This window comes from Diadema antillarum, unplaced genomic scaffold, assembly GCF_040938485.1.
Source record: "Diadema antillarum isolate AM-2024a unplaced genomic scaffold, OU_Dant_1.0 seq00000105_RagTag, whole genome shotgun sequence".
NCBI classification, from domain to species: Eukaryota; Metazoa; Echinodermata; class Echinoidea; order Diadematoida; family Diadematidae; genus Diadema; species Diadema antillarum.
The window spans coordinates 1,467,805-1,493,411 of NW_027271191.1; the positions used below are offsets into that span (position 1 = coordinate 1,467,805).

Consider the following 25,607-nt stretch of genomic DNA (forward strand, 5'->3'; position numbering starts at 1 on the left):
TTGATCAAAAACTGTGGGAGGAGTTCGCGACGCAAGATTTGTACCCATTTTTGCCCATAATATGCCGTTACCATGGCAACATACTTTTGGGTACTGTCAAAAAATACGTCTTGCACATCTACAACCCAAGGCACACATCTGTGCCAAGTTTTATGGGAATCGGTTGAAAACTGAGGAAGTAGTTCGCGACGCAAGATTTGCAACGGACCGACCGCCCGACCGTCCGCTGATTCCTATATACCCCCTTCAAACTTCGTTTGGCGGGGGTATAACCAGAATCCATGGAAAAGTTATTTATTTTGTGGATACACCCATTTAATAATTCTACATTTGCTGGAAAAGCGCATTCATTTTCTCTTCAAAATAGAACAAATCCGTCATCGCCGTCAGATGCAACGTTACAGAGCAGAGTGTACGGGCTTCTACACATTCACATGCTTGTGTTCATGCGTGCGTGCAGACAGCTGACAGGCCAGGGGGATGGGGACCCTGCTGACACCTGGTATAGACCAAAGAGATTATATAATCTCTTTGGTATAGACAGTGCAGTGCAGACACGCATGCCATACGCGACTGGCACTGGCACCGTACCTCGACACTGCACACACATGCACATAGTCACAATGACATGAACATGTATACAAACTCGATACAATCCTCACAAGCATTTGTACAGTACAATTCATCCGCTTAAAATATGAGAAACGGGGAAAATACGAACAATGCGCAAAGTATGCGTGGAATATCAGCGATTGTTCAAAGAAATGTTTGCCGCTATCGCGTTCACGACGTACCGAGTGCGCTGTATCCATCACAGCCCAGGCCCGCGCCCGCCCGCTCCCTTCCAACTACAGTTCGACTGCTTTGTGGGTCATTCCTTCTTGCCAAGCTCGCACTATGAAATGCATGCGTTATTACATATGCACTACGGAAGCTACAGCTATACTACAGCTAAGTAGAGGACGCAAGGCGTAATTAGAAATGAGACATCACGATTGGTACTGGTAGGTGAACTGTTGATCTTTTTTTCGGCGGCCGAAAAATAGTAAATATCAAAAAAGTCGATGCGGCAACTGAAAATCGATGCGGGCGGGGAGCGGGCTGGGACAAAAATTATGAATTTCTTGGTATTTTCAGCGCCATTTTGAAAATAGTAAATAGTAAAAAAATCGATGCGGCGGCCAAAATCGATGCGCGCGAGGACGAGAAACTGGTTTCTTTTTTTACTTGGCCTAAGAGTATACGTACGCCACGTGTTATGCACAAGAAAGGCCGCCGGCTGTTGTGGCAGTCCGAACTAGAAGTTGTTTACAGGATTGACAGCGCGTATAGTAGCGCGTGACGCACTTGTAACAACTGATTGAGTGCGCACTGCTAGTGTTAACATTGTGACGTACGTCAGGCCCCGGCCGTGCATTTACTAAGAAATTAATGCACGCACACGTGACTCATTTCAGCGCTTCCAATTGGCTACATTCTTGAACCCATTTTATAATCCCCTTTAATGATTCCAATGAGTGTCAGTAAATACCCCTTGTACGTTTTTTTTTCTCGCCCACAAGGATGTTTACCGTTCTTGGTAATGAAGGAGCTATTGGATCTTCTTGTCATGGGAGCTGTAGAATTCAGACAAAAAGATATACAACTTGTATTAGTAGGCAAACTTTGAGGAGTTTTATCTTTTTGTGTGACCAAAGAGGATGAGATCTTCCCATGTAAAGGTGAAGGGTTGTAATTGAAGACCGGAATGTGCGCACAGAGTTCTTTGGTTGCAATTACACTAGTGTTTACAGGGGTAGGAGGAGTGTGCATTGAGGGAATATTGTGTGCGTAATCATCATTTTAGCTTTTAAAGTGTATCTGCACCCTGAAATTTATTTTTCTGACATTGTAGGTTGTTGTACTGGTAATATCCCTACCAAATATAAGAGTGCAAAGTTACTCACATACAGAGATAAAGCAATACATAAAGAGAAATAGAGCAATCTCTAAAATGCCAAAAATTACATGTGCCGTAGTCGCCTAGTGTTATCGACTGCATTCGATTGCGTAGTTCGATAATTTTTTGTACGATCAGTGTACTACGATACTAGTGCTCTCAAAACACACAAATGCACGCCAATGTTAACGTATGGTACGCAGCTATGGTTGATACTGCCGCGCCCCGCCGCCGCGCCGCACCGAAGCTGTAGTCCCCTAGTATACTTGGGTGACCCGCACCTCGCCATAGTTAATGTTTATGCATATTTGAATCACATTTCGTGACTGAAATTCTATGAAATCCCATTTACATACTGGAAAAATGCTGAAGATTCCAATGGAACCACAAATTCACTGTTCGATACCGGAAATTTGCAGCTATCGTCCTCAAATGCTAACGATGCGAAAAAGTTGCGCGCTGAGGAAGGGGCCCGCAACTCGCTACCCGCGCTCCCATAGACAAAGCACGTAAAAGACGTGTGCGGGTGACCATGATGCTCCCATAGACAAGCACGTAAAAGATGCGTACGGGTACTTACATGTATAACCCGTAATCCCAATATTAATTTCAAATTTTCGCGAAAAACTGCTCGTTTTTCACCACAGTTTGCTTGTTTGTGGTAACCCTGCCAAGTTTCAAGCTTTTTAAGGGATAGTGAACACAGTCCCAGGCATAAATTTTTGTTCACTGGGCTTGTAACAATTTTAAACAGGGTGGCAGTATTCGAGACCCTGGCGAGGTGCAGGCACCTCACTTACTGTTACTAGTTAGACGTCTGACGTTTAGTAACTAACATTGTTAGAGTCTATACACAGCCCAATCGCTGTTGCACAGCGTCTGGTCGGGCTAACGTTATAGGGGTCTAACGTTAGACACCCAGATCTAATCATTGATAGGTGTAGTACCTAGGCCTAACCCTGGTACTTAATCAAGTACCAGGTACTAGATCTACTAAGTTAGACCTCTAGACCACACAACAGAGTATACATCTTAGAGTTAGACCTGACGTTAGATCTTCATGGGTTAGTGACAGTTTGTGTTTTTGACTACTCTAGTAACCATTCTAGTGACCGTCACTTTTCAGTGACAGTGCCAATTTCACTTCATCATGAGTTACGGCAAAGATCGTACGATCTTTGGTTACGGCTGCCTACCTCAGTAACTTACTGTTGAGTCTACTCACAAGACAAACGGGCTTGATGAACACTGAGGGAATAGCATGCAAATTCAGCCTGATTCTGGTGTTTTGATGATGATGATGTTCTGTACAGTCCAATGTCGACGATGTGTGAAGGCGGAATGACTGTCGAAAGTCAGCTGGCTTGTTCTTCACAGAACCTTGCGTTCGAGTTTACAAGCCGGTGTTCTGGCAAAGTGGTGCAACGCAGATAATAGGCATCTTTAACGTAAATCAAGAGTTGATCGAGTCGTGATCGCCAAACGCTAAGCTCCTCGCGGAAGGGCCGGCCAGGCCGGGCTCCGCTGCTACGATGCTGTCTAGTACACTATTGTACTTAGTACGCTGTACTTCAGTACATACTAACGTTAGTCATGTCGCGCTATCCGGGCATTGGAAAGACACACGTACGTGTACGCGTGTCCACCCAGGCGATACCGATAGACGGTATTCGATATACTGTGTGCAGACGGAGGCAAACGAAGAAAACGTGCACACACAAAAGGTTGACGCGCTGCAAGTATTTTCATTTTTGGCAACTATTTTCATTTTTGGTAACTAATGCAGCGCGCACTAGTGCATGCTGCTTTATTACAATTACTATTTAACAATTTAGGGCATTTTTTGTAATGAGATATAATGTTCTCTAGGGTCCTTAAGACATGCTCTCACACCTCTCAAAAATAAATTTCAGGGCGCAGATGCACTTTAACAATGCATATGGATAGAATACCATTTAGATGGAAGGAACCCAGAATAAGGGACTTAATCACATGCTAATTAAGTCCTCAGAATAACAATTTTGTGCATGATTCAGGGGCTATTAATTTCCCAATTTAATTATGAAGTTAATTAAACACTTTCTTCTGACCTCAGAATACCACACCTGGTAATTGAAATCATAAATGGTTATTATAAATCACTAGCAGAAGTGTACAGTAATCACTGTTTTCTTACGTGTGTATCTCTATTGGCAGATGAGGATGGTGATTGGGAGGATATGGATTCCAGTAGTAGCAGTAGCAGTGGCAGTGATGACATCCAGGATGAATCATCAAAAGAAGTTCCAGATCCCGTTATGGTAAATACAGTAGGACCTCGATTATCTGGCCATGTCAGGACTGGTAGGGCCTCCGAATTATCAATTTGGCCAGATAAGAGAGATATATGGTAGTGCTCAAATACAGCACTTTCTAGCATATCATGCTAGGGGTATACACAGTCATGTTATTACCAATTTACTAGTATTATGCTTATCTGCTTTGCATTGGGCTATATGCATAAAAGGTAACAATTTCTTGCAAGCAATTGCTTCAAGCACAAGCACAAGCTTGTCAAGCAAAAGATCAAATTCAAGCGATTGCTTAAATTCCATATGCATAACTTTTGCTTGTGCTTATACCTTTTGCTTGCCCTGCACAAAATTGCCTGCATTTTCAACAAAAAGAGACATCATGCCTGTGGGAACGCAAGAACAAACGTGGATGCGATAGCATGTAACTGAAAGGCTGTGTGTGTGTGTGGAAACATTTCTTGACATAGTAGAAGAGCTAAGAAATGGCACTCATAAATGCACACACACACATGCATGTACTGGCTGATTCCCATCACTGCTTATAATAGCCCGGATCTGCCAGGTTGCACCTGGAGAGAGGTCTCCTTGCTCTCCACAGATGTCGAGACATCCTACCTATTTCTCATTACATTTTGCATGCTAACCACTGGACTTTCCTGTTGTTTGAACGAAAATTTTTTTTACCAAAGTTAGGAGGAATTTCTTGTGGACTTACATGTACAATGTATACCACTCCTGCACAAGTTTGGTCTTTCTTTCATTAATATGAAAATGACACTTAAAAGCGAACATCCCAGTTAAGCAAAAACTCAAGCTCGTTTTACAGAGCTAAGAAAATTGTAAGCAATTGCTAGCAAGAACAAGCAAAAGGTCTGTTTTATGCATACATTTTTAAGCAAATGGTTGGTCTCTAAGCATTTGATTGCAGGCAGCAAGCAATTGCTTGTGCTTACTAGCAAATGCTTCAACTCGCAAGCAGTTGCTTGCTTCTGTGCATACAGATTCAAGCAAGATGCTAGCACAAGCAATTGCTAGTCTTTATGTATTTTTCTACAACAGGGCCTAGTCTAGGCTAGCTGATAGCATATCATCTAAAAAGGGATGTGCCGTACACATGAGAATTTACATTATATGATATCAATACTATTTCACAAAATATTAAACAACACCATTTAATGTATTTTTCCTATTTTTTCCCCATTCCAGTCTCCTTTGTGCCTGTCTGCTGAAATACACAGTGCCCTCATCAATCATAGCTTACCCAGCAAGGTATCTGTATTACCACAAATGTGCATGCAAGGAGAAGTATTTGATCATCAGGAATGCATTGAATTCGTGCCTCTTTTAGTATGAACATTTACCTGGAGTATCCTCTCATATATGTAGCAAGAATAATTCTTATTTAGTTGTAACCCAAGCAGGGTATGATCCAAATGGGGCCAGATTGTTGTCCATACAATTTTGACATTTTTACCTGAAGAATTCACAGTTGGATTTGAATCAATCTCGACATGTCTCATTCTTTAACATTATTCTGGAGAGAGCAGCTAGCACTCTGAGTACTTGGTAGTTCGTAACTAGATATAGCGCTATACAAGAAATTACTTGTTATCGTGATTATTATTATTGGGTCTAGGGCAATTACCCCCTGGGCAATTACCCCGGACCCTTCCCCTGGCCCTAATCCTAATCCTAATCCTGAACCTAACCCTAACCCAAACTCCTAACCCTAAACCTAACCCTAACCCTAATCTTTATTCTAACCCTAATCTTTATTCTAACCTTCCCACTAACCAGTATTTAGCCGGGGGGTAATTGCCCTCTGGGGATAATTGCCCGGATACGATTATTATTGTATCCCCCGAACAGAGTTCGGAGGATACTATGGATTTGGCCTGGTCACGCCGCATCCGCCGCATCCGCGTCCGCTGCCGCCTTGTGAGAGCTCTACCAGCTGCGTTTCTTTTCCGATAATCTTCAGATTTGGCATGAAGGTGTACTATGGTTAGACGAAGAGGCGTATTGTTTTTGGTGATGGCGCCCTCGCTTGTTCCGTCTTTATACATGAAAAGGTAAATTCAATAGGGTCTGCTTGTGAGCGCTCTACTGGCTGCAGTTCTTCTTCGATCATCTTCAAATTTGGCATGAAGGTGTATTATGACAAGACAAAGATGTCTATTGTTTTTGGCGATGGCGCCCTCGCTTGTTCCGTCTTTATACATGAAAAGGTAAATTCAATAGAGTCTGCTTGTGAGCACTCTACTGGCTGCAGTTCTTCTTCGATCATCTTCAAATTTGACATGAAGGTGTATTATGGTAAGATGAAGAGGCCTAATATTTTTGGTGGTGGCGCCCTCGCTTGTTCCGTCTTTATACATGAAAAGGTAAATTCAATAGGGTCTGCTTGTGAGCGCTCTACTGGCTGCAGTTTTTCTTCGATCATCTTCAAATTTGGCATGAAGGTGTATTATGGTAAGACGAAGACGCCTATTGCTTTTGGTGATGGCGCCCTCGCTTGTTCCGTCTTTGTACATGAAAAGGTAACTTTTAAAGGGTCTGCTTGTGGTGTGACGCTGGCCTTGTTTGTTGACCAATTTTTTTTCAAATATGGTACATGTAGATATATCATAGTCAAATCTATACATCTATATTTATTAATAATGCTGCCCTCACTGTTCCACCTTTTACAGGGTCAAAGTTCATCTTGATCATGTCAAAATTTGCGAAAGTGCTTATATATGCAATAACTTGATTGTTACCCAACAGATTTTATTCAGACTTGCTAGGGAGGAGTATGGGTGATCATTCTATATGAAGGACATAACAGTTTGTGGTGATGGCGCCCTCAGTGTTCCGACTTTGGATGCCAATGCTCATTTCTTGTGTGTGCTCTATCAGCCACATTTCTTATAAGATTTTCTTCAAATTTGGCAAAAAGGTGCATTATAGTGAAATGAAGATGCCCATATTGTTTTTGGTGGTGGCGCCCTCGCTTGTTCTGTCTTTATCCATGAAAAGGTAAATTTTACAGGGTCTGCTTGTGTGTGTGCGACCCTGCTTTGTTTCTTGACCAATTTTTTTCAAATTTGGTATGTAAATGTATCATAGTCAAATCTATACACCTACAGCTATTTGGATTTTATTGTATCCTGCAACAGTTGCCATATCATACAAAATTCTGGCCTTAAAAGTAATCCAGATGGAGTATGGGAGACGGGTTCGGGGGATACATGTGCTCGATTGCGAGTGCTTCTTGTTATTACTACTATCAGGGGAAGAAGTTTCTCATCAGTGCCTTCTGCGGAATCTTTAAAGACTGATTACTAGGCAGAGCATTTTTTTTTAATCCAAATAAAAAAGTTGTAGAGCCAAGGCATATTTTATGTCACTACTTTTAGTGACACTGGCAATGGTGGCCAGATTGGATTCTTGGGGTAGCATGTTGGCAGTAGGTCCAAGTGTTGAAAAATAAGATTTCATTTCCTTGTAAAAAGATGCATGTTGAGAATGAATGACCACTTGTCAAATGTCAACTTAAAGAGGAAGGGGTTGCGAAGGTCATTGTTCTATGTGCTGTGTGCTACCCCAAACTTACACAGCAAATTGAAAATCATTTCTAAGTCTACGTGACTTACATATTCCTCGGGTAGTAGTGCTCCTTAATTTGCTCATACAGGTACTAAGCAATATTCTCACTTTGCTGTGGCAAGAGGTGAGAGGTCCCTTTGAAGAGTAGTAGATTTTTGGCAAATTACAGCTTTTGAATTCTGCCTGAGATTAAATGCTGTCCTCTTTCATGAGCAAAATTCATGCAATTTGACATTATTTTAGAACTATTTTAAGGTGATGAGAAATGATGAGTTAATCATAGCACTTTAGCCCCAGAATTTAAGACTGTCCCTTTTTTGAATTATGAAGATTTTCATTAGAAATACACCACTTTACAAATAATTGCATTCCTTTTCTTTTTTCTTTCTTTCTTTCAGATCCTGGAGAAGATTGATTTTCCTGATAGATCACTGCTGCAGAGACTTGTGTCACTCAAAGAAGGGAAGCCTCTTTTCAAAGGGTATGACTCAACTCCAGTGGTGTTCTTTTAGTTGGTCTTATTAACAGAAAATTTATTTCTTTTGTTTGTGTAAGATATTTCATACAGAATGAGAGGTATATTTCAAACTTTATATACTGAGATATATGACAATTTTCAACTGCTTTAAAACAACTGATATGGTAGACTGCATAAGACTACCATAGCATCTTCATTTTCAGTAGGGTCATATACGAATAAATGGAATGAAAGGAAGAATAAGAAAAAGAGAAGCTACACCTTGCTTTTGTTTTAGTATAACCACATGTAGTCCTGAGTTTTTAAAGGTTATATATTCAACAGAAGGTACCAAGTTACTGAAGTTAGATGGAGTGAAATTCCATTGGAAATTTGCACAAATATTGAATAGTAAAATCTTACTTGGCATGACACTATCCTTAGAGTACAGGACAGTGTTTTTTGTATTGTTTTGTTTTGTTTTGGTGGGAGAGGGGAGGGTGATCACAAATTTCTTTATTGCATCATAATCTGGTTTGTTATTAACACATTGAGGACATTTGATTTTGCTACAACATGTATTTTTCATAGACGCATGCCCAAGTATACTTGGAACTAGTCACCAACCAGTATTATTATGTCAATCAACTGGGTTAGTGTATGAAATTGGCCATAATACTCCTAATGGTCCTCTCTGAAGCATGTGGGATAAGGGATTCTTTGAGGAAATGGTGATGAGAACTACAGTCAACCTCACCTAAGTCGACATACAAGTGTAATCGGGACTGAGCAAAACACGTTGACTTACGCGTAAGTCGACATTTTGTCGATTTATAAATGAAAATTAATTTCCACTGTACACAGTAAGATTTGGACCGTGATGCCGATCGCAATCCAAATCTCACTCTTTTTGCCATCGAAACATGCCCACTGTATCTTACCAATGATCCTATTTTAGTTAATGCATAAATATCGCCCGAATAGTGAGGTCACAACACCTCACAATTGCCCAATCTCTAGAAACTTCACGTTTTAAACTTCATTTGAAAAATCAAACGCAGATTCCCCTAATTGCATGCAACTTTGCTGTTTAAATTCAAGTGCGTTGCTGAAAAGATATGCGTGTGATTTCGTATGATTCTGTTGACATGATTTTTCAGTGCCGACTGAGTTGAAATATGTATGATTTTCCTTCCGTATAAACTCTGAAAAAGAACTGTTCTCGGGCTCCAATTCACAACAGTACCGCTCTGTATGGCGCGGACCCGTCTGAAAGAAAGGAAAGTTTGTTAATCCGAAAACAACATTTCATTTTCGGATTACTAGTAACCTTTGGACTGTGATTCAAACCTTCGGTATAGCAAACTGTAACAATTATTTGTTACCATTTTTCATTGATATTTCGTGAAGCTGCATGCGTTTCCATGCGTTTCGGTAGTTTGAAACGTGTAAATGTTGTGATGTCTTTCCCCTACTACTATGTTCGGTCTCGGCTATAGTAATGTTTGATATCTTAATTTTGCTTACGAAAAAAAAAAGCAAGACTTGTCAACGCACTTGCGTAGGTGCGTATAACGTTTAGATGCAGTTTCTTTATAGTTTCATACCCAAAAAATGCTAGTCTTTCCTGCAACGCTCTTGCGTTTAAATACAGCATTGGCTGTGTTGTAAGGAACTTGCATTTTGATTTTTAGAGTTGCGTTTAAGCGCAATTGAGTTTCAGTTTCGTACAATTTTCTGATTTCATATGATCATCAAACGCAAATCTTTTCAGTACTGCACGTGCGTTTAAATGCAAAGTTGCATGTGATTTGATGAACTTGCGTTTGATTTTTAGAGTTGCGTTTAAACGCTTTTGAGTTCTAGTTTCGTATGATTAAAAACGCAAGTCTTTCAGTGTTTGGTGTGATTTTATGGAATTGCATTTGATTTTTAGAGTTGCATTTAAACTCAATTGAGTTTCAGTTTCGTAAAATTGTCTAGTTTCTGATTATCAAACGCAAATCTTTTTAGCAACGCACTTGCATTTAAATGCAAAGTTGCAGTGATTTGATGAACTTACGTTTGATTTTTAGAGTTGCGTTTAAACGCTTTTGAGTTCTAGTTTCGTACAATTTTCTAGTTTCGTATGAATAAGAACGCAAGTCTTTCAGTGTTTGGTGTGATTTTATGGAATTGCATTTGATTTTTAGAGTTGCGTTAAAACGCAGTTGAGTTTCAATTTCGTTAAATTTTCTAGTTTCTGATTATCAAACGCAAATCTTTTTAGCAACACACTTGCGTTTAAATGCAAAGTTGCGTGTGATTTGATGAACTTGCGTTTGATTTTATGGACTTGCATTTGATTTTTACAGTTGCGTTTAAACGCAATTGAGTTTTGGTTTCGTAAAATTTTCTAGTTGCTATATAAATTATCAAACGCAAATCTTTTCAGCAACTCACTTGCATTTAAATGCAAAGTTGCGTGTGATTTGATGAACTTGCGTTTGAATTTTAGAGTTGAGTTTAAATGCAGTTGAGTTTTAGTTTCGTACAATAATTTTATAGTTTCGTGTGATTATCAAACGCAATTAAACGCAGTTGAGGTTTAGTTTCGTACAATTTTCTACTTTCGTATGATTATCAAACGCAAGTCTTTCAGCGTTGCGCATGTGTGATTTAGGCCTAATGGACTTGCATTTTTTTTAGAGTTGCGTTTACATGCAATTGAGTTTCAGTTTCATACAATTTTCTAGTTTCTGATTATCAAATGCAAGTCTTTCAGCAGCGCACTTATGTTTAAAGTCAAAGTTGCTTGTGATGTGATGCATTTGCATTTGATTTTTTTTTTTAGTTGCAATAAACGCGAAGTTTGTAGAAACGGGCACAGGTTTCTTATCCTGCTACGGAAAATTAACGTATGAATATTCGGAGTAATGAAAAGGCCCATTTTATGTTAGGATAACAAATATCTACTAGGACCTATATGTACGAATCTGTGTATTTTAAGAATAACGGTCGAACCTTATTGCATTTTCGGATAAACAAAATCACCCATAACAAACATATCCTGCAAGATGCGTGAACAAATCATGAGCATGCGGAGATTTGTGATATACAGTAAGTATATTTGACAAAATTGTATACATTACTGGCTGTCATCACACGAAATATCGTTTTGACTTGGCTCAGAAAACAAGTGTACATCCCACGGTACAATGCATGTAATTTTAAACGAGACAAAAAGTGAGAAGAAAAATGTTTAAGATCAAATTCCTGTTGCACCCTCATCGGACCATGCAGCTTTAGCTCCATGTTTTGTACTGTAAATTGCATCACGCTGACCTGCACCAAGGATACAGACACAAACACTCAGATAGAGAGAGGGAGAAAAAGGAAGAAAGTGAACTTCTTCGGGTACTACGTGTAGCACTCGTGTGTAAATGAGTGTATGCCCTTTATAGTCAGCCGTACAAAACAACAGATGCATGGCACAAACGGTATCGCGCCCGATACACTAGCGAATTAGCAAGTAGCAATGCTGCGAGTCGGAGCAGGAAACAATATTTTTCAGAGAATGGCGATAAGAATTTGAGCGAAAATCATGTTGACGTAGACGAGGGAATTAACACGTATTTCAGCTCAGTTGGCACTGAAAATCATGTCAACTTACGCGAGTTGTTGACTTACAAATGTCGACAAAGACAAAATTTTCAAGGAATAACAAAGGCAAAAATCGGGACTTTTTTATTGTGTCGACTTAACCGAGTTGTCAACTTATGCGATGTTGACTTAGGGGAGGTTTACTGTATGTACTTCTGTCCCTTCATAAAAAGATGATAAATTTTCTTTGCCATGTACTCTGATGAAAGAGATGTTGCATATTTCAAATCTATCTGGGGCTTGTTGGTACAGTGTGCATTAAAATAGAAAGATTAAACGAGAACTTATCGTTCGAAGTTTGAGATTTATTTTAATGAGTAATTTGAGGGGAGGTATAATATGAGATCCTGCTCACGCATGCACCAACAATATTCAAAACAACAATGTGCCCACAGTCACAAGAATCAGGAGACATAGGCACCGGAAGTGTGGGGGGGGGGGGGGGGGGGCAAAACGCATTTTTGCCCCCCAAAAAGCCCCCCCCCCCCTCAAAAAAAAAGTAAAAAATAAAGAAAGTAAACAAATGAATAAATAAATAGATAAAACTAAATAAAATAAAATAAATATATATATATAAATAAAATAGGGAAATTTATTAGCTAAGACTAGTAATTCTAACTCTCATATATGTTTAGAACTTCATTTTTCATAGCGTGTGAGCAGATTATCTCAACCGCATTCAACGGTAACCGTTGCAGTTTTTAGAGGCCTTTGGCTATGGAAAATCGTGTTAATATAAAAATGTGAGCTTTAAGCACTGGTGGATTTAGTAGTCTGGTAGGAATGGGGGGTCCCCATGCACCCTCCGAACACATTTTTTTAACTTACTTTTTTGTAACTCTTAGGGCGTCTAGTTAATGAAATTTTTTGTTCCCAAGAAAAAATTGTGTCCCATGGGGGGTCATTGGCGGCCATCTTGGCAGCCATCTTGGATTTTCAGGGAAAATCATGAATTTCCATAACTTTTGAACTACACAGCATACAATTACAAATAAAGCATTTCTTCAGGGTAATTGTGACATGAGGAATCGATTGAAACGATTATTTACATGATTAAAGAAAAATTGAAACAAGAAAAGCCAAAAAATATGACAATTTCAGTGTCATTTACACCGAAAAATACCTAAATAGTTTTACTTTTGAGTTACATAACATCCAGAGACAAATAAAACATTTCTTCAGAGTAAATACAGCACGAGGAATTGTTTGAGATAGTTATTTACATGATTAAAGCAAGTTTCATACTAGAAAAGTCCAAAAGTGCAAGAAAAATTAGTGTCGTTTACTCTAGAAATTGACCAAATAGTCTATATACACTGGTGTATACATATACATGACAATCTCATACCTCATAAGAGTGACTGACCACTTTGTCTTAATAGTCTTGTAGTAAAGGGGGATCTTCATACACCCTCCTTTTTGGTATCCCTTAGGGTGTCTATTAAATGATTTTTTTGTTGTTTTCACGTAAAAATCGTTTTCCATGGGGGTCATTGGCGGCCATCTTGGAATTGCGAGGAAAATCATCAATTTCGATAACTTTTCACATTTCCAACATACAGGGACAAATAAAACACTTCTTCAGAGTTAATATAGCATGAGGAATCGTTTGAGATAGTTATTTACATGATTAAAGCAAGTTTCATACTAGAAAAGTCCAAAAATGCGAGCAAAACCAGTGTCGTTTACTCTAGAAATTGACCAAATAGTCCATATACATGCATGACAATCTCATACCTCATATGAGTGACTAACCACTTTGTCTTAACAGTCTGGTAGTAATTTGGGGGGGGGGGGGGGTCCCATGTACCCTCCTTTTTGTATCCGTTAGGGTGTCTTTATGATGATTTTTGTTTCGTTTCCAAGTAAAAATCGTGTCACATGGGGGTCATTGGCCGCCATCTTGGGTTTGCGAAGAAAATCATTAATGTCTATAACTTTTGAACTTGAACATGCAAGGACAAATAAAACGTTTCTTCAGGGTAAGTGTGGCATGAGGAATCGCTTGAGATGGTTATTTAGATGATTAAGACAAGTCTGCAACAAGAAAAGTCCCCAAAATGCAAAAAAAAAAAAGCAGTGTCGTTTGCTCTGGAAATTGCCCAAATAGTCCATATAATATACATGACAATCTCATACCTCATAAGAGTGACTAACCACTTTTGTCTTGAAGGAATGGGGATCCCCATGCACCCTCCTTTTTTGTATCCCTTAGGGTGTCTATTGAATGATTGTTTTTTTTTTTCAAGTAAAAATCGTTTCCCATGGGAGCCATTGGCGGCCATCGTGGATTTGCAAGGAAAATCATTAATTTTCATGACTTTTGAACTTCACAACATACAGGGACAAATATATCATTTCTTCAGGGTAAATGTGTCACAAGGAATTGATTGAGATGGTTATTTACATGATTAAAGCAAGTTTGATACAAGAAAAGTCAAATATATGAAAAGTTTAGTGTCGTTTACACTGTAGAGTACCCACTATATAATCCGTTTATATACATGACACAAACTACTTCACAAAAGTGACTTATCACTTTGTCTTTAGATCATAGCTCAGATCTGGTGTTTTGCATCAAAAAGAACATTCAACATTATCTTTAAAAAATCAACTCCAAGCATTCTGACTTCTCACTTGTTGAAATCAAATGAAGAATGTAAGCACTATGACAATCCATATGCAAATACCCTAAAAATAGCAGATCAAAAGAGGTGAACATACAGATTTTGATCACAACATGTGAAAGTGACCGTTGATAATCGACAAAAATAGAACCTAAAATGAAATTGAATACTTTTTGTGTGCATTCTATTTCACTTAATTTGCATATGAAGAGTTTGAGTTGGGGTATTTTCATGAAAACAATCACTCTGCCAAGATGCTCTGCCGATTTCAACAATTTAGGTGCCAAAATTTTATCATTAAAACTTATTGAAGATTAAGTTAAAAGTGATTCATTCAAACGTATTTGTTCAAAGCCTTTCTGTCTGAAAATAAACATATGAATTTCACTTGACAGCCAGAAATCCACTCTGTGAATAGAGACTGCTATATCAATGTGGATTGCGGCAACTGATTTTGGAATATTTGCATACGAATCGCTGATGTGCTTACATATGTATTCTATTTCAACAAAAAGAAATTTCAAATTGTTTGAAATTAACTTTTCTTTTAAATTCTTTTAAAAGTTGTCTGATACAAGACAAAATATTTAACCTTTGATCAACAGACAAAGTGGTTAGTCACATTTTGTTACTTGTGTACTGCAGTATGTGTTTTCCATGAAGTATGGACTTAAAGTATATCGAGAAAAGTAACACAATATGACCTCACTTTGTCAAAAGTATTCTGAATTCTCATCCTGTGCAATTATACAAAACACAGAAGCGGTAAGCGATATGATAGCTTTTGGTTTCACACTTCTGTAATTTCTAGTCATCATCAAAACGATCATTGTAATTAATGTCTGGCTGCTCCTCTTCATCCTCCTCCATCTACGCAGTAATTTTCTGAAGTAATCAATGAGGGAAGTAGTAAGGATAGGGCCAGTTAACCACACCGGGTCCATGATACCGAAGGCTGTCTTCTGCCACCCTTGTCCAGGATCAAAGGGGTTAGCGCGCCATAGGACTGGCTGATCAGCTCGCTTAAAGATGGCAAAGTGGTGGTTCACACATTGACAGTGTTGGATAAGGTTGCCTCTGCCAGGTGGGAGCATGGAGAAAACCACCTTGGATTTGGTCATCAGTTGCTCGCCCTCTCCCATCATCTGCTTCAGCACGATGCTGCGGACGCCATTAATAGACTTCTCCCGGGCCTTGCTATACATTGGCATGTGAATGCTTTAATGTCATCTGTCACCTCTGGCTCCACAGACTGCCCATCACCAAGATTTCTGAGGAAAAAGCAAACAAACATTGGCACATAATAAAGTCATATTTTAAGATTTCAGTAGTGTTTATTATGATAATACTGAGCAAATTACTAGATTTCAGTAAAATACTTCTGGAATTATGATATCAGACTACTCTCACATGAATGCTATGTGGTACATGGGGTGGCTTTGTAGATTCTTTAGGGGTCCAACGTACCTTGCTCAACCCTTGAAGGTACTTGATTATTACATCTTCCCCGGTAAACACATACAGTCCAAGTATTGTGGTACAGTAGTCAGCTCATTTTGATTCTGCATTCAATTTCACTGACATTCACTATCTGGCAATACTTGACAGTCCGTTTATTAAGGAAGATACTACATTGTAGAAGTGAGGGCGATGGATTAAGCATGGAGCAAGGGGATCGAAAATGTCTGTGTCAGGAGTCCTCACAAAAGCTACCTTGTACCAAAGCTTAGGGGCGCACTTGAGGTAGAGCACAACCCTGGTGTCCGTCTGATCCTCCTGGTTAGACAGCCGCTCATGGATATCGCTTATCGTCTCCTGGAACATATTGTGTAAACAAAAGGAATGTAACAGAAATCACATTCTCTGAAGCTCAAGTGATTCCTGTTACATTATTTCTATTCACACAATGATGCGTCCCAGGAGACAATCAGCTCTATCCATGAGCTGCTGTCCAACCAGGAGATGGACACCAGGGTAGTGCTCTACCTTGAGTATTCCACTGAGCATGGGTACAAAGCAGTTGTGGTGAGGACGCCAGACACAGACATTTTCTTGATCCTCTTGCACCATGCTCACTCCGTCACTCGCTCTATATTCCTTGATAAACGGATTTTCGAACATTGCCAGATTGTAAATGTCGGTGAACTGGCATACAGAATCAAAGGGAGCTAACTACTGTACCAAAATACTTGGACTACAAGTGTTTGCCGGGGAAGATGTAACAAGTGCCTTCAAGGGTAGGGACAAAGTCGGACCCCTAAAGAATCTACAAAGCCACCCCATGTACCACACAGCATTCAGGTGAGAGTAGTCTGATATTATAATTTCAGCAATATTTTACTGAAATGTATTAAATTGTTCAATATAACATTTGATAAACACTGCTAAGATCTTAGAATATGACTTTATAATGTGCCAATGTTTTTCCCCCCTCATAAATCTTGGTGATTGGTGATCTGTAGAGCCAGAGGTGACAGATGAGATTGGAGCGTTCGCATGCCGAATGTATGGCCACGAGGCCTGGGAGAAGTCTATTAACAGCAGCATCATCCTGAAACAGATGGTGGGAGAAGGCGAACAAATGACGATCAACTCCAAAGTGGATTTCTCCATGCTCCAACCTTGAAGAGACAACCTTATCTCACACATTTAATGTGTGATCCATCGCCTTACATCTTAAAGAGAGTTGACCAGCCAATCTTCTGGTGCTCTGTATTGCATGACCCCTTTGATTCTGGATAAGGATGGCAGAAGACAGCTTTCGGTATCACGGAGCCAGTGTGGTCAAGTGGCCCTATCTTTCCCACCTCCCTCATTGACTTGCTTCAGAAAATTACTTAGGAGATGAAGGAGGATGAAGAGGATGAGCTAGATATTGATTACGATGATGGTTTTGTTAATGACTAGAAATTACACAGTGGCGGATCCAGAGGGGGGCGCAAGCGGCGCACGCCCCCCTTTATTTTTCGTTAAAAACAAAAGAAATAAAAAGAAAAAAAATGAAATGAAACCCGGAAGTGGCACCAGAAATATTAGTCACGCCCCCCCCCCCTTTAGAAAATTCCTGGATCCGCCCCTGTTACAGAAGTGTGAAACGAAAAGCTGACATATCGCTTATGTCACAAATGTATACACACTAGTAGTTATGTACATAATTATTATGATGTACTGTATGCAAGGTTGTTTTCATGTGTATGTACACAGGTTGACCAGAGGAACATTCTATTTGGTATAGATATAGTACATACAGGCTGACCAGATTAGTGGAGAATTTTCTAGGTGGTATACAATGTAGCTACAGTACATGCATGTGACAGGAAATACATGTACATTATAGCTCACTCAATCTAGAATGGTATCTCACCCAATCTAGAATGTTCCAGGAAGTGCTTACATATTTGGCTGAGTGATGCACTGTCCCTGTAGCCCAATGTGATTGGTAGTTATTTTTAGTAGGCTGTTATGCACATAGTTAGGCAGTGAGTCAGCTCGGATTTCTAGAACCGTCTTGGACTTGCTAGTATATACAAGTGTGTGGCCCCAGGTTGGAGAAAATTACAGAATCTTCAAGAAAGGGGTGAATGGATAGTATTGTAAGAAGGGGAAATTCTGAGGTAGGCAGAGTACCCAACACCTCTGCTCTGAGAGTTACGTCACTTCTGGCTCTGAAGCGACTTGTTATAGTCATTCCTGTGTTACCAGCTGACCTGCTATACAAACTGTGTTTGTGGAGATTAGGCTAGGGAGACATTTTGCCTGTAGATAATTATTTTGCCTTCATTTGAGATAGACTCCATATTTTAATGTCAACGGACATTGCTACGGCAAAGCTGTGACGGGCTGGATTCCTAGCTGGATATTATTAAAGTGAATCATCATTCAACGCATCGACTAGACGCGGTCGTCATAACGTTGGATTTTTGTACATATTTCGCTGTGGACATATACCCTGGATATACTTAATGTGGACTATTAATTGTAACCAGCGCCTCTGGATTTACGTCGGAGGAATCATTCATCAGTGAGTCACAGATCATTCATCGGTGAATCGCGGATCATTCATCTGTGCATTGAGCATCGTATTTGGACATTTCCAGGAGATTACATGGATTTTGTGATTTGAGATTTGGCTGTAATACATGTAAGTGATTCCATTACTGATACATAATTGTTTATATTGATTATTATTGTACTGATGTTAAAAACGATTACGAGTCTGTACCCACAATATCACTGTTAATAAACCGCCTGAACATTAGTTTATTGTTTCTTTTTTCTTTCTCAGAGTGATTTTGGTCGTAACACTTACCGCTTCTTTTGTTTGTACAGTTACACAGGATGAGAATTCAGAATAGTTTGGCAAAGTGAAGTCACACTGTGTTACTTTATTTTTTCAATATACGTTACTTCCATGCTTCATGGAAAGCATATACACACGTCACAGATGTAATCACTTTGTCTTCTGATAACAGCTTAAATATTGTGTCTTGTATCAGACAACTTTTAACAGAATTTGAAAAGAAAAAACTTAATTCCAATCAATTTGAACTGTATTTTGTTGACTTTGAATACAGAATGTAAGCAGAAAAGCGATTCATATGCAAATATTCCTAAATAAAAGTAGCAGCAATCAACATTGGTATAACAGTCCCTTTACACAGGGTAGATTTCCGGCTGTCAAGTGAAAATTTGCTCTTTGTTTTCGGACGATAAGCTTTAAACAAATACATTTGAATGAACTGCTTCTATAACCCAGCCTTAGATAAGTTTAAATAAAAACATTTTGCCAGCTACATTTTTGAAATCGACTGAACATTTTGTGTTTTCATGAAAATTTTTCATATTTTTGGACATTTCTTGTATCAAACTTGCTTTCATCATTTAAATGACCACCTCAATTAATTCCTCGTGCTACCTTTCCTCTGAACAAATGTTTTATGTGTCCCTGTATGTTGTGTATGGTTCAAAAGTTGAACTATTTTGGTACTTTTTGATAAAGACGACACTGAATTTTTCATATTTTTGGACTTTTCTTGTATCAAACTTGCTTTAATCATGTAAATAACCATCTCAATCGATTCCTTATGCCACATTTGCCCTGAAGAAATGTTTTCTCAGTCCTTGTATGTTGGAAAGTTGAAAAGTTATAGAAATGAATGATTTTTCACGCAAATCTAAGATGGCCGCCAATGACCCCATGGGAAACGATTTTTACTTGGAAACAAAAAAAAAAATCATTAAATAGACACCCTAAGGGATACCAAAAAGGAGGGTGTATGAAGATCCCCCTTTACTACAAGACTATTAAGACAAAGAGGTCAGTCACTCTTATGAGGTATGAGATTGTCATGTACTATGTATATGGACTATTTGGTCAATTTCTAGAGTAAAAGACACTAGTTTTTCTCGCTTATTTTTGACTTTTCTAGTATAAACTTGCTTTAAATCAAGTAAATAACTATCTCAAACGATTCCTCATGCCGTATTTACTCTGCAGAAATGTTTTCTTTGTTATGTTTGTTATGTAATTCAAAAGTAAAACTATTTGGGTATTTTTTTGGTGTAAATGACACTGAAATTGTCATATTTTTAGGCTTTTCCTTATTTCAAACTTGCTTTAATCATGTAAATAACAACTTCAATTGATTCCTCATGTCACATTTATCCTGAATAAATGCTTTATTTGTAATTGTATGCTGTGTAGTTCAAAAGTTATGGAAATTCATGATTTTCCCTGAAAATCCAAGATGGCTGCCAAGATGGCCGCCAATGACCCCCATGGGACAACGATTTTTTCTTGGGAACAAAAAATTTCATTAACTAGACACCCTAAGGGTTACAAAAAAGTAAGTTAAAAAAATGTGTTCGGAGGGTGCATGGGGACCCCCATTCCTACCAGACTATAGAGGCAGGCATAACTGGCCCATGCCAACTCTCCTTTTGAAGCAACTTTAAAGAATTCTCCTTTGTTTTGTAATTTTTATATGTGTGCCCCCCCCCCCCCCCCTTGAGAAAAAAAAAAAAAATCTTCCATACGTCCCTCTTCCACCGCTAGTTGTTACTAACGTGACACCTGATGTAGGTAGCGCTCCCAGAAAATAGTTTTAACCCCCGCCCACACCGCCCCCCCCCCCTTCTTAATTTCCAAAGCGAAAAAATATAGCTACAAACGACAGTTTTTGGACTGTAAAATGTCACAATTTTCAAGCTCGCTCACATTCAATCGCCATGTCATTCTCCTGATGTTGCTGCCAGTAATTGCCAGCAGTTGTGCCCTATGCATCCTCCCCCCCCCTTAATTTCCAAAGTGAAAAAAGTATAGCTGCAAAACGGCAGTTTTTATACTGTAAAATGTCAAAATTTTCAAGCTCGCTAGCATTTAATCATTTTCTCCTCGCCATTCTCCTACGTTGCTCGCCGGTAATTGCCAGCAGTTGAGCCCAGTGCCCCTCCCCCTTAATTTCCAAAGCGAAAAGCATAGCTACAAACGGCAGTTTTTGACTGTAAAATGTCAAAATTTTCAAGCTTGCTCGCTCCGCTCGCTTGCATTTTATTGTTATGCAATTCTCCTGATGTTGCTGACAGTAATTTGTCGTTTCACACACCGTCATTCCATAATCATGTAAGGAAAACTTACAATGTTGCTCAATGACTGCATTGTTGAATGTATCACATTCTGTAATGTATTGTAGTCCCATTAAGTTAGCAGACTGACAGCGCACGCACACACGCACAAGCATACACACCCTCAAAATTACTTTTCCACAAGGTGCCCCCCCAATGTTCCCACGGTACGCCAGTGTACATATATATATATATATATATATATATATATGTCTTTACACTGACGAAGGTCTGAGGCAGAGCGAAAATTTTGTAATAAAAAAGTTCTCGTTGGATCCATGGCGTACTTGAGACTCTTTCTTCTTATTTATATATATATATATGTGTGTGTATGTGTGTGTAATGTATGTGTGTGTATGTGTATATTGTGTAACATATGTATGGTCTATCATGAGCCCCCTCCAATATTTACACCCCCCCTCCCCCAATCCAAAACTGCTTCCGGCGCACCTGTCAGGAGATAACTACAAGAACTTACTGAAGTTTGAGTAATCCCAGGGAGGGAAGAGGGGAGTTCAAAGTAAATCCTAAGAATTGAATCACTTGGGTTGTTGAAGTACTGATTTCTCAGGGTGAACAAGGAAACCAAGCCGAGAAAATAAGCTTGTAGTCGCTTGAACAAATTGTACTTTATGAGTAAGCTCTGCATCTTTTCCTATGATGGTATTGTCCAAGTACCTGACAACCACATGCCCTTCCTGCTGCAGGGAAGCAAAAACTGGTTTGAAGAGTTTAGTGAATAATCTCGGGGCTGTGCTCAGACGTTTGGGAGAACCTTAAACTGATAAAACTGCTTTTGCCATACAAACTTCAGGTACTTCTTATGGCTAAGGGTGGATTGGGACAGAGTAATAGGCATCCTGGAGGTTGACTGAAGCAAGGAAACAACTGGACGAGATCAAATCCATGGCTACGTAAATACCATCCATTTTGAAATGTTGGTAACTCATGTACTGTAAAAGTGGTTTCTTTCGTGTACAGAAACTTTCGCGGTTTCCATCGGTGCCCGACTTTTTCACGTGTGTTTAAATTTGAGGTCGGTAATGACAGCGTTGTAACAAGTGACGAGTTCAAAACATTTTCACGAAAAGCGCGAAAATAAAACCACCGCGAAAGAAACCACTTTTACAGTACTTATTAAAGCCCAAACAAAGTTCTGGTACGCCTGCAAAAGTTGTCAAATTTTGCTCCAAAATGTGAACGTATGCCTAGGAAATGTGCGGAATAACGCTGTAATAATAAGATATTCGATGGGCAACGACGAAAATGGGAAATATTAACCAAAACGTTCAGTCTCAGAACTTACCCGAACGGGGTCAGGCTAGACTCGGACTCGGGGATAACTCGGCCTCGCTTTGCTTGACGGCGGGATGAGTTGTATTGGTTGTCCCTCTGGATTGTACAGTGTTGTACTATGCATATGGGAGCAGCCTGTATAAACTACATTGTAGCGTTCTGGCTACTTGCAGTAATGGTTCGAATTGTTACAACGCGCGCATCAAAAACCTCTTTGGCGCGCATGCAAAATTAGTGTGCGCCTCTCAAGCACCTCTAAAAACAATCAAAGACGCTGGATAAACAACAACAAAAACTTCAAAGACCGCGCGTCTCAGCAACTGAGGTGATGTGCGTATGCTAGTAAGCTTGAGGACCGCGCGCTGTCCATTTGTTTTGTACAGGATTAGCACACACTTTCCTGTCTGCTCAGTAAGGCCTCGTTTGGTACCCGTAGTATTATAGAGTACTGATGAACATGGCGATCACGAACTGTGTGTAAATTGTCTGAAATAGGGTCGAGTTTTCCCTGAGACCGAGTTAGTCTGGAGCCTTCTGGAATAAAAGTCAGTCTACCTACTTTTATTATTTTTCTCAAAATACTCCAAAACAACTCATCATTCCGGCAAACCGCGCCAGCCAGGTAAGTTTCTTTGTAGACTCTTTCGATATATTGCAAGCAAATATGAAATGATGCCAGACGGGTTCTCAAGCCCTTACCAGAACTTTGTTTTCACTTTAAGATCAGACAGATTTAGAATATTCTGAGGCTTGCCATTTTTCTTAGGCCTCTTGAAAATGTTAGACACAAATTCTCCATTTTCATGTGTACCCTACATGGTTCAATCACATTCTTAGCCACAAGTTTTTGTATTTCTTCCTGAATGGCTTTTCTTTCTTTGTTGTCTTTTTGATATTCAAAGATAGGATAGGATCTTGATGGTGGTCCCAGTTCTGGGTCAAACTCAAGTTCATACCCCTTTAGAGCTGACAAAATGAACAGGTCGGATGTTATTTTGCACCACTCATCATAAAATTGCTTCAGTCGACCTCCAACTTTAGAATTATGCATAGACTGAGAATTTGGATAACTTCCCTCTTCAAGGCAAGCTCCCGTTAGACTCTCCTTGGAGCCTGGCCTGACCCTGGCCTCTGCTGTGAGGAGTGGGGCTGAGGTCTGCTCTTTGTGGCTGGGGGTGCCGCTTGGCATCTGTGCGTCTGATCCTGAAAGCGTGCCCCTAAAAAAGGCTGATTTGAGGTCCATGACTGTGGCGTATCCCTGTGGGATGTCCAGCCTGCATCTTGATATCTGTTGCGAGAATATGGGTGAAATCTGCGATGCCCTCAGAAATCTCTGTATTGCTGTCCTGACACCTGCGATGGCCTTTTTTTGTTCTTGCAGGTCTTTAATTGTTTGGGCAAGTCATCTCCGAACAGAAATTTCTCGATTGGTGTTGAGGGTTTGCACAAATGTGTGAATCGCGAATTCATGTCAGGGTGGATGAGGTGTTTTCTGATGCAGCTCAGCTCAAAACTGCTGCTGTTCTGAGATATATGTGGAGTCAATCGTGCACATGAAGGAAACAAGACCTCTGGAGAGAGAGTGTTGAACCTGCTGGAGTTTCAAGTGTCTGCTTTTAGTGCCCGATTTCAAGTTTTCCCAAATAGGAGGATTAACTCTCATCAAGCATGCTGCAGTTGATAGGGGAAGGATATTTCTTGGCAGTCTCTTCCGGAGAGTTTTCTTCTAATTGATGAGTAAGCATGTACGTGACTTATTGTGCGACATTGACATCAACAACCTCACCGACCTGGGGTGGGCATGTAAATTTTGCGGCGAGAGAGGGCACGCTTGCATCAGGATCCATCTCATGTTCTCCTGTGGGGAAAGAAATAGTAGAACTACTTTCCTCTTCATCGTACTAATCATCATAATCACTGTCATGCTCTCTTTCATAGTCATATGCACCTCCTTGATAGGCAGAGCAGTGGACATTGTGGCCCACAGAGACGTGAGCTTGAAGCCGATCTGCTGCTAGGCGAGGGAGTAGATGGGAGATGGTCAATCACTTTTGCTAGCAAACCTTCCAGGTTCTGAAGTCTTTTCTCCATACTAGAAGTGTCCAAAGAAACCACTGTAGCAGCAGAAATGCTCTTTCCTTTGCCAGTTTGCTCTTTCCCTTTACTATCACTAGCTTTTGCCGTGGGCACTAATGAATGCATCACAGTCGATTTGCTTTTCGTGCTGTCTGCGCCTGCGCCTGGCTTTGCCGGCGTCTGGGCCAAAGTTCCCGGTGTAGAGCTCGGCTGTGCTGGCCTTAAACTTCCGCTGCTGCATTCCCTTCCATACGAGCTGAAAAGTCCGAACAAACAGACGAAAAATTTTCCTGTATACAGTACGAATATAATCAAATCAGCTTCACACATAAACTACTAGCATCCAAACAAACACGTAGGAGCTTAAAATAATGCTGATGTCAAGGGAATACGGTGATTGAACACGATTTAGAAAACTAGTCGGCGAGAGACATTTTAGAACGACGCCATATTGCGAGCAAATTGTTGGCACATGCGTGAGCAGGATCTTATATTATGCTGTACGGAGAATTACGAATTAAAATGTACATCAGAAATCACTAGTCCTTTTCAGAGGTAGCAGGGTCATAAAGCATGAAGGATAGAACATATGACAGGTAGTTGGGCACTGGATAAAGGAATGGTTGCAGATTTTATTGTGGGCTATCAGAAACAATGTGGAAACTGATTTGTCATGTGAATGATTGATACATGTTTTATGTTGATATCTTCAACAGGCTGTTGCAAGTTCAGAGCCGAGCCCTGCTGTGTCTGCACAACATGGTGGGTGCCATGGAGCTGGAGTCTCTTGGTGGACCAGAAGCCATGAATCTTCTGCTGGACAGGCTCTTGTCCATCTCCATGCATGAGCCAGGTAGCACTAGCCATGTGTTCTACTTCATGGATAAAGTTTGAGCTCATACATGTTTGGTATTGAAAGGAATTTACTTGATTATTGATAAATATGTAGTAGAGGTACATATTATGTATCCATTATGTAAAATGATATAGATGGATACACAGACACAAAAATAAAATGAGGTAACATCGAAATAAGGAAATATGAATTGCAAAATATTTGTGAA

General features: G+C 39.8%; 1 protein-coding gene across 1 annotated transcript in view; it reads left to right on the plus strand.

Moving 5' to 3' along the window:
* LOC139726953 (HEAT repeat-containing protein 3-like) overlaps window positions 1-25,607 on the plus strand; it is a 100,767-nt gene that overhangs the window by 52,929 nt on the left and 22,231 nt on the right. Inside the window, exons 10-13 of the mRNA XM_071637941.1 lie at window positions 4,136-4,239; window positions 5,440-5,502; window positions 8,220-8,302; window positions 25,260-25,396. Coding sequence (XP_071494042.1) covers window positions 4,136-4,239; window positions 5,440-5,502; window positions 8,220-8,302; window positions 25,260-25,396 — 387 coding nt within the window. The remainder of the gene's footprint in view (window positions 1-4,135; window positions 4,240-5,439; window positions 5,503-8,219; window positions 8,303-25,259; window positions 25,397-25,607) is intronic.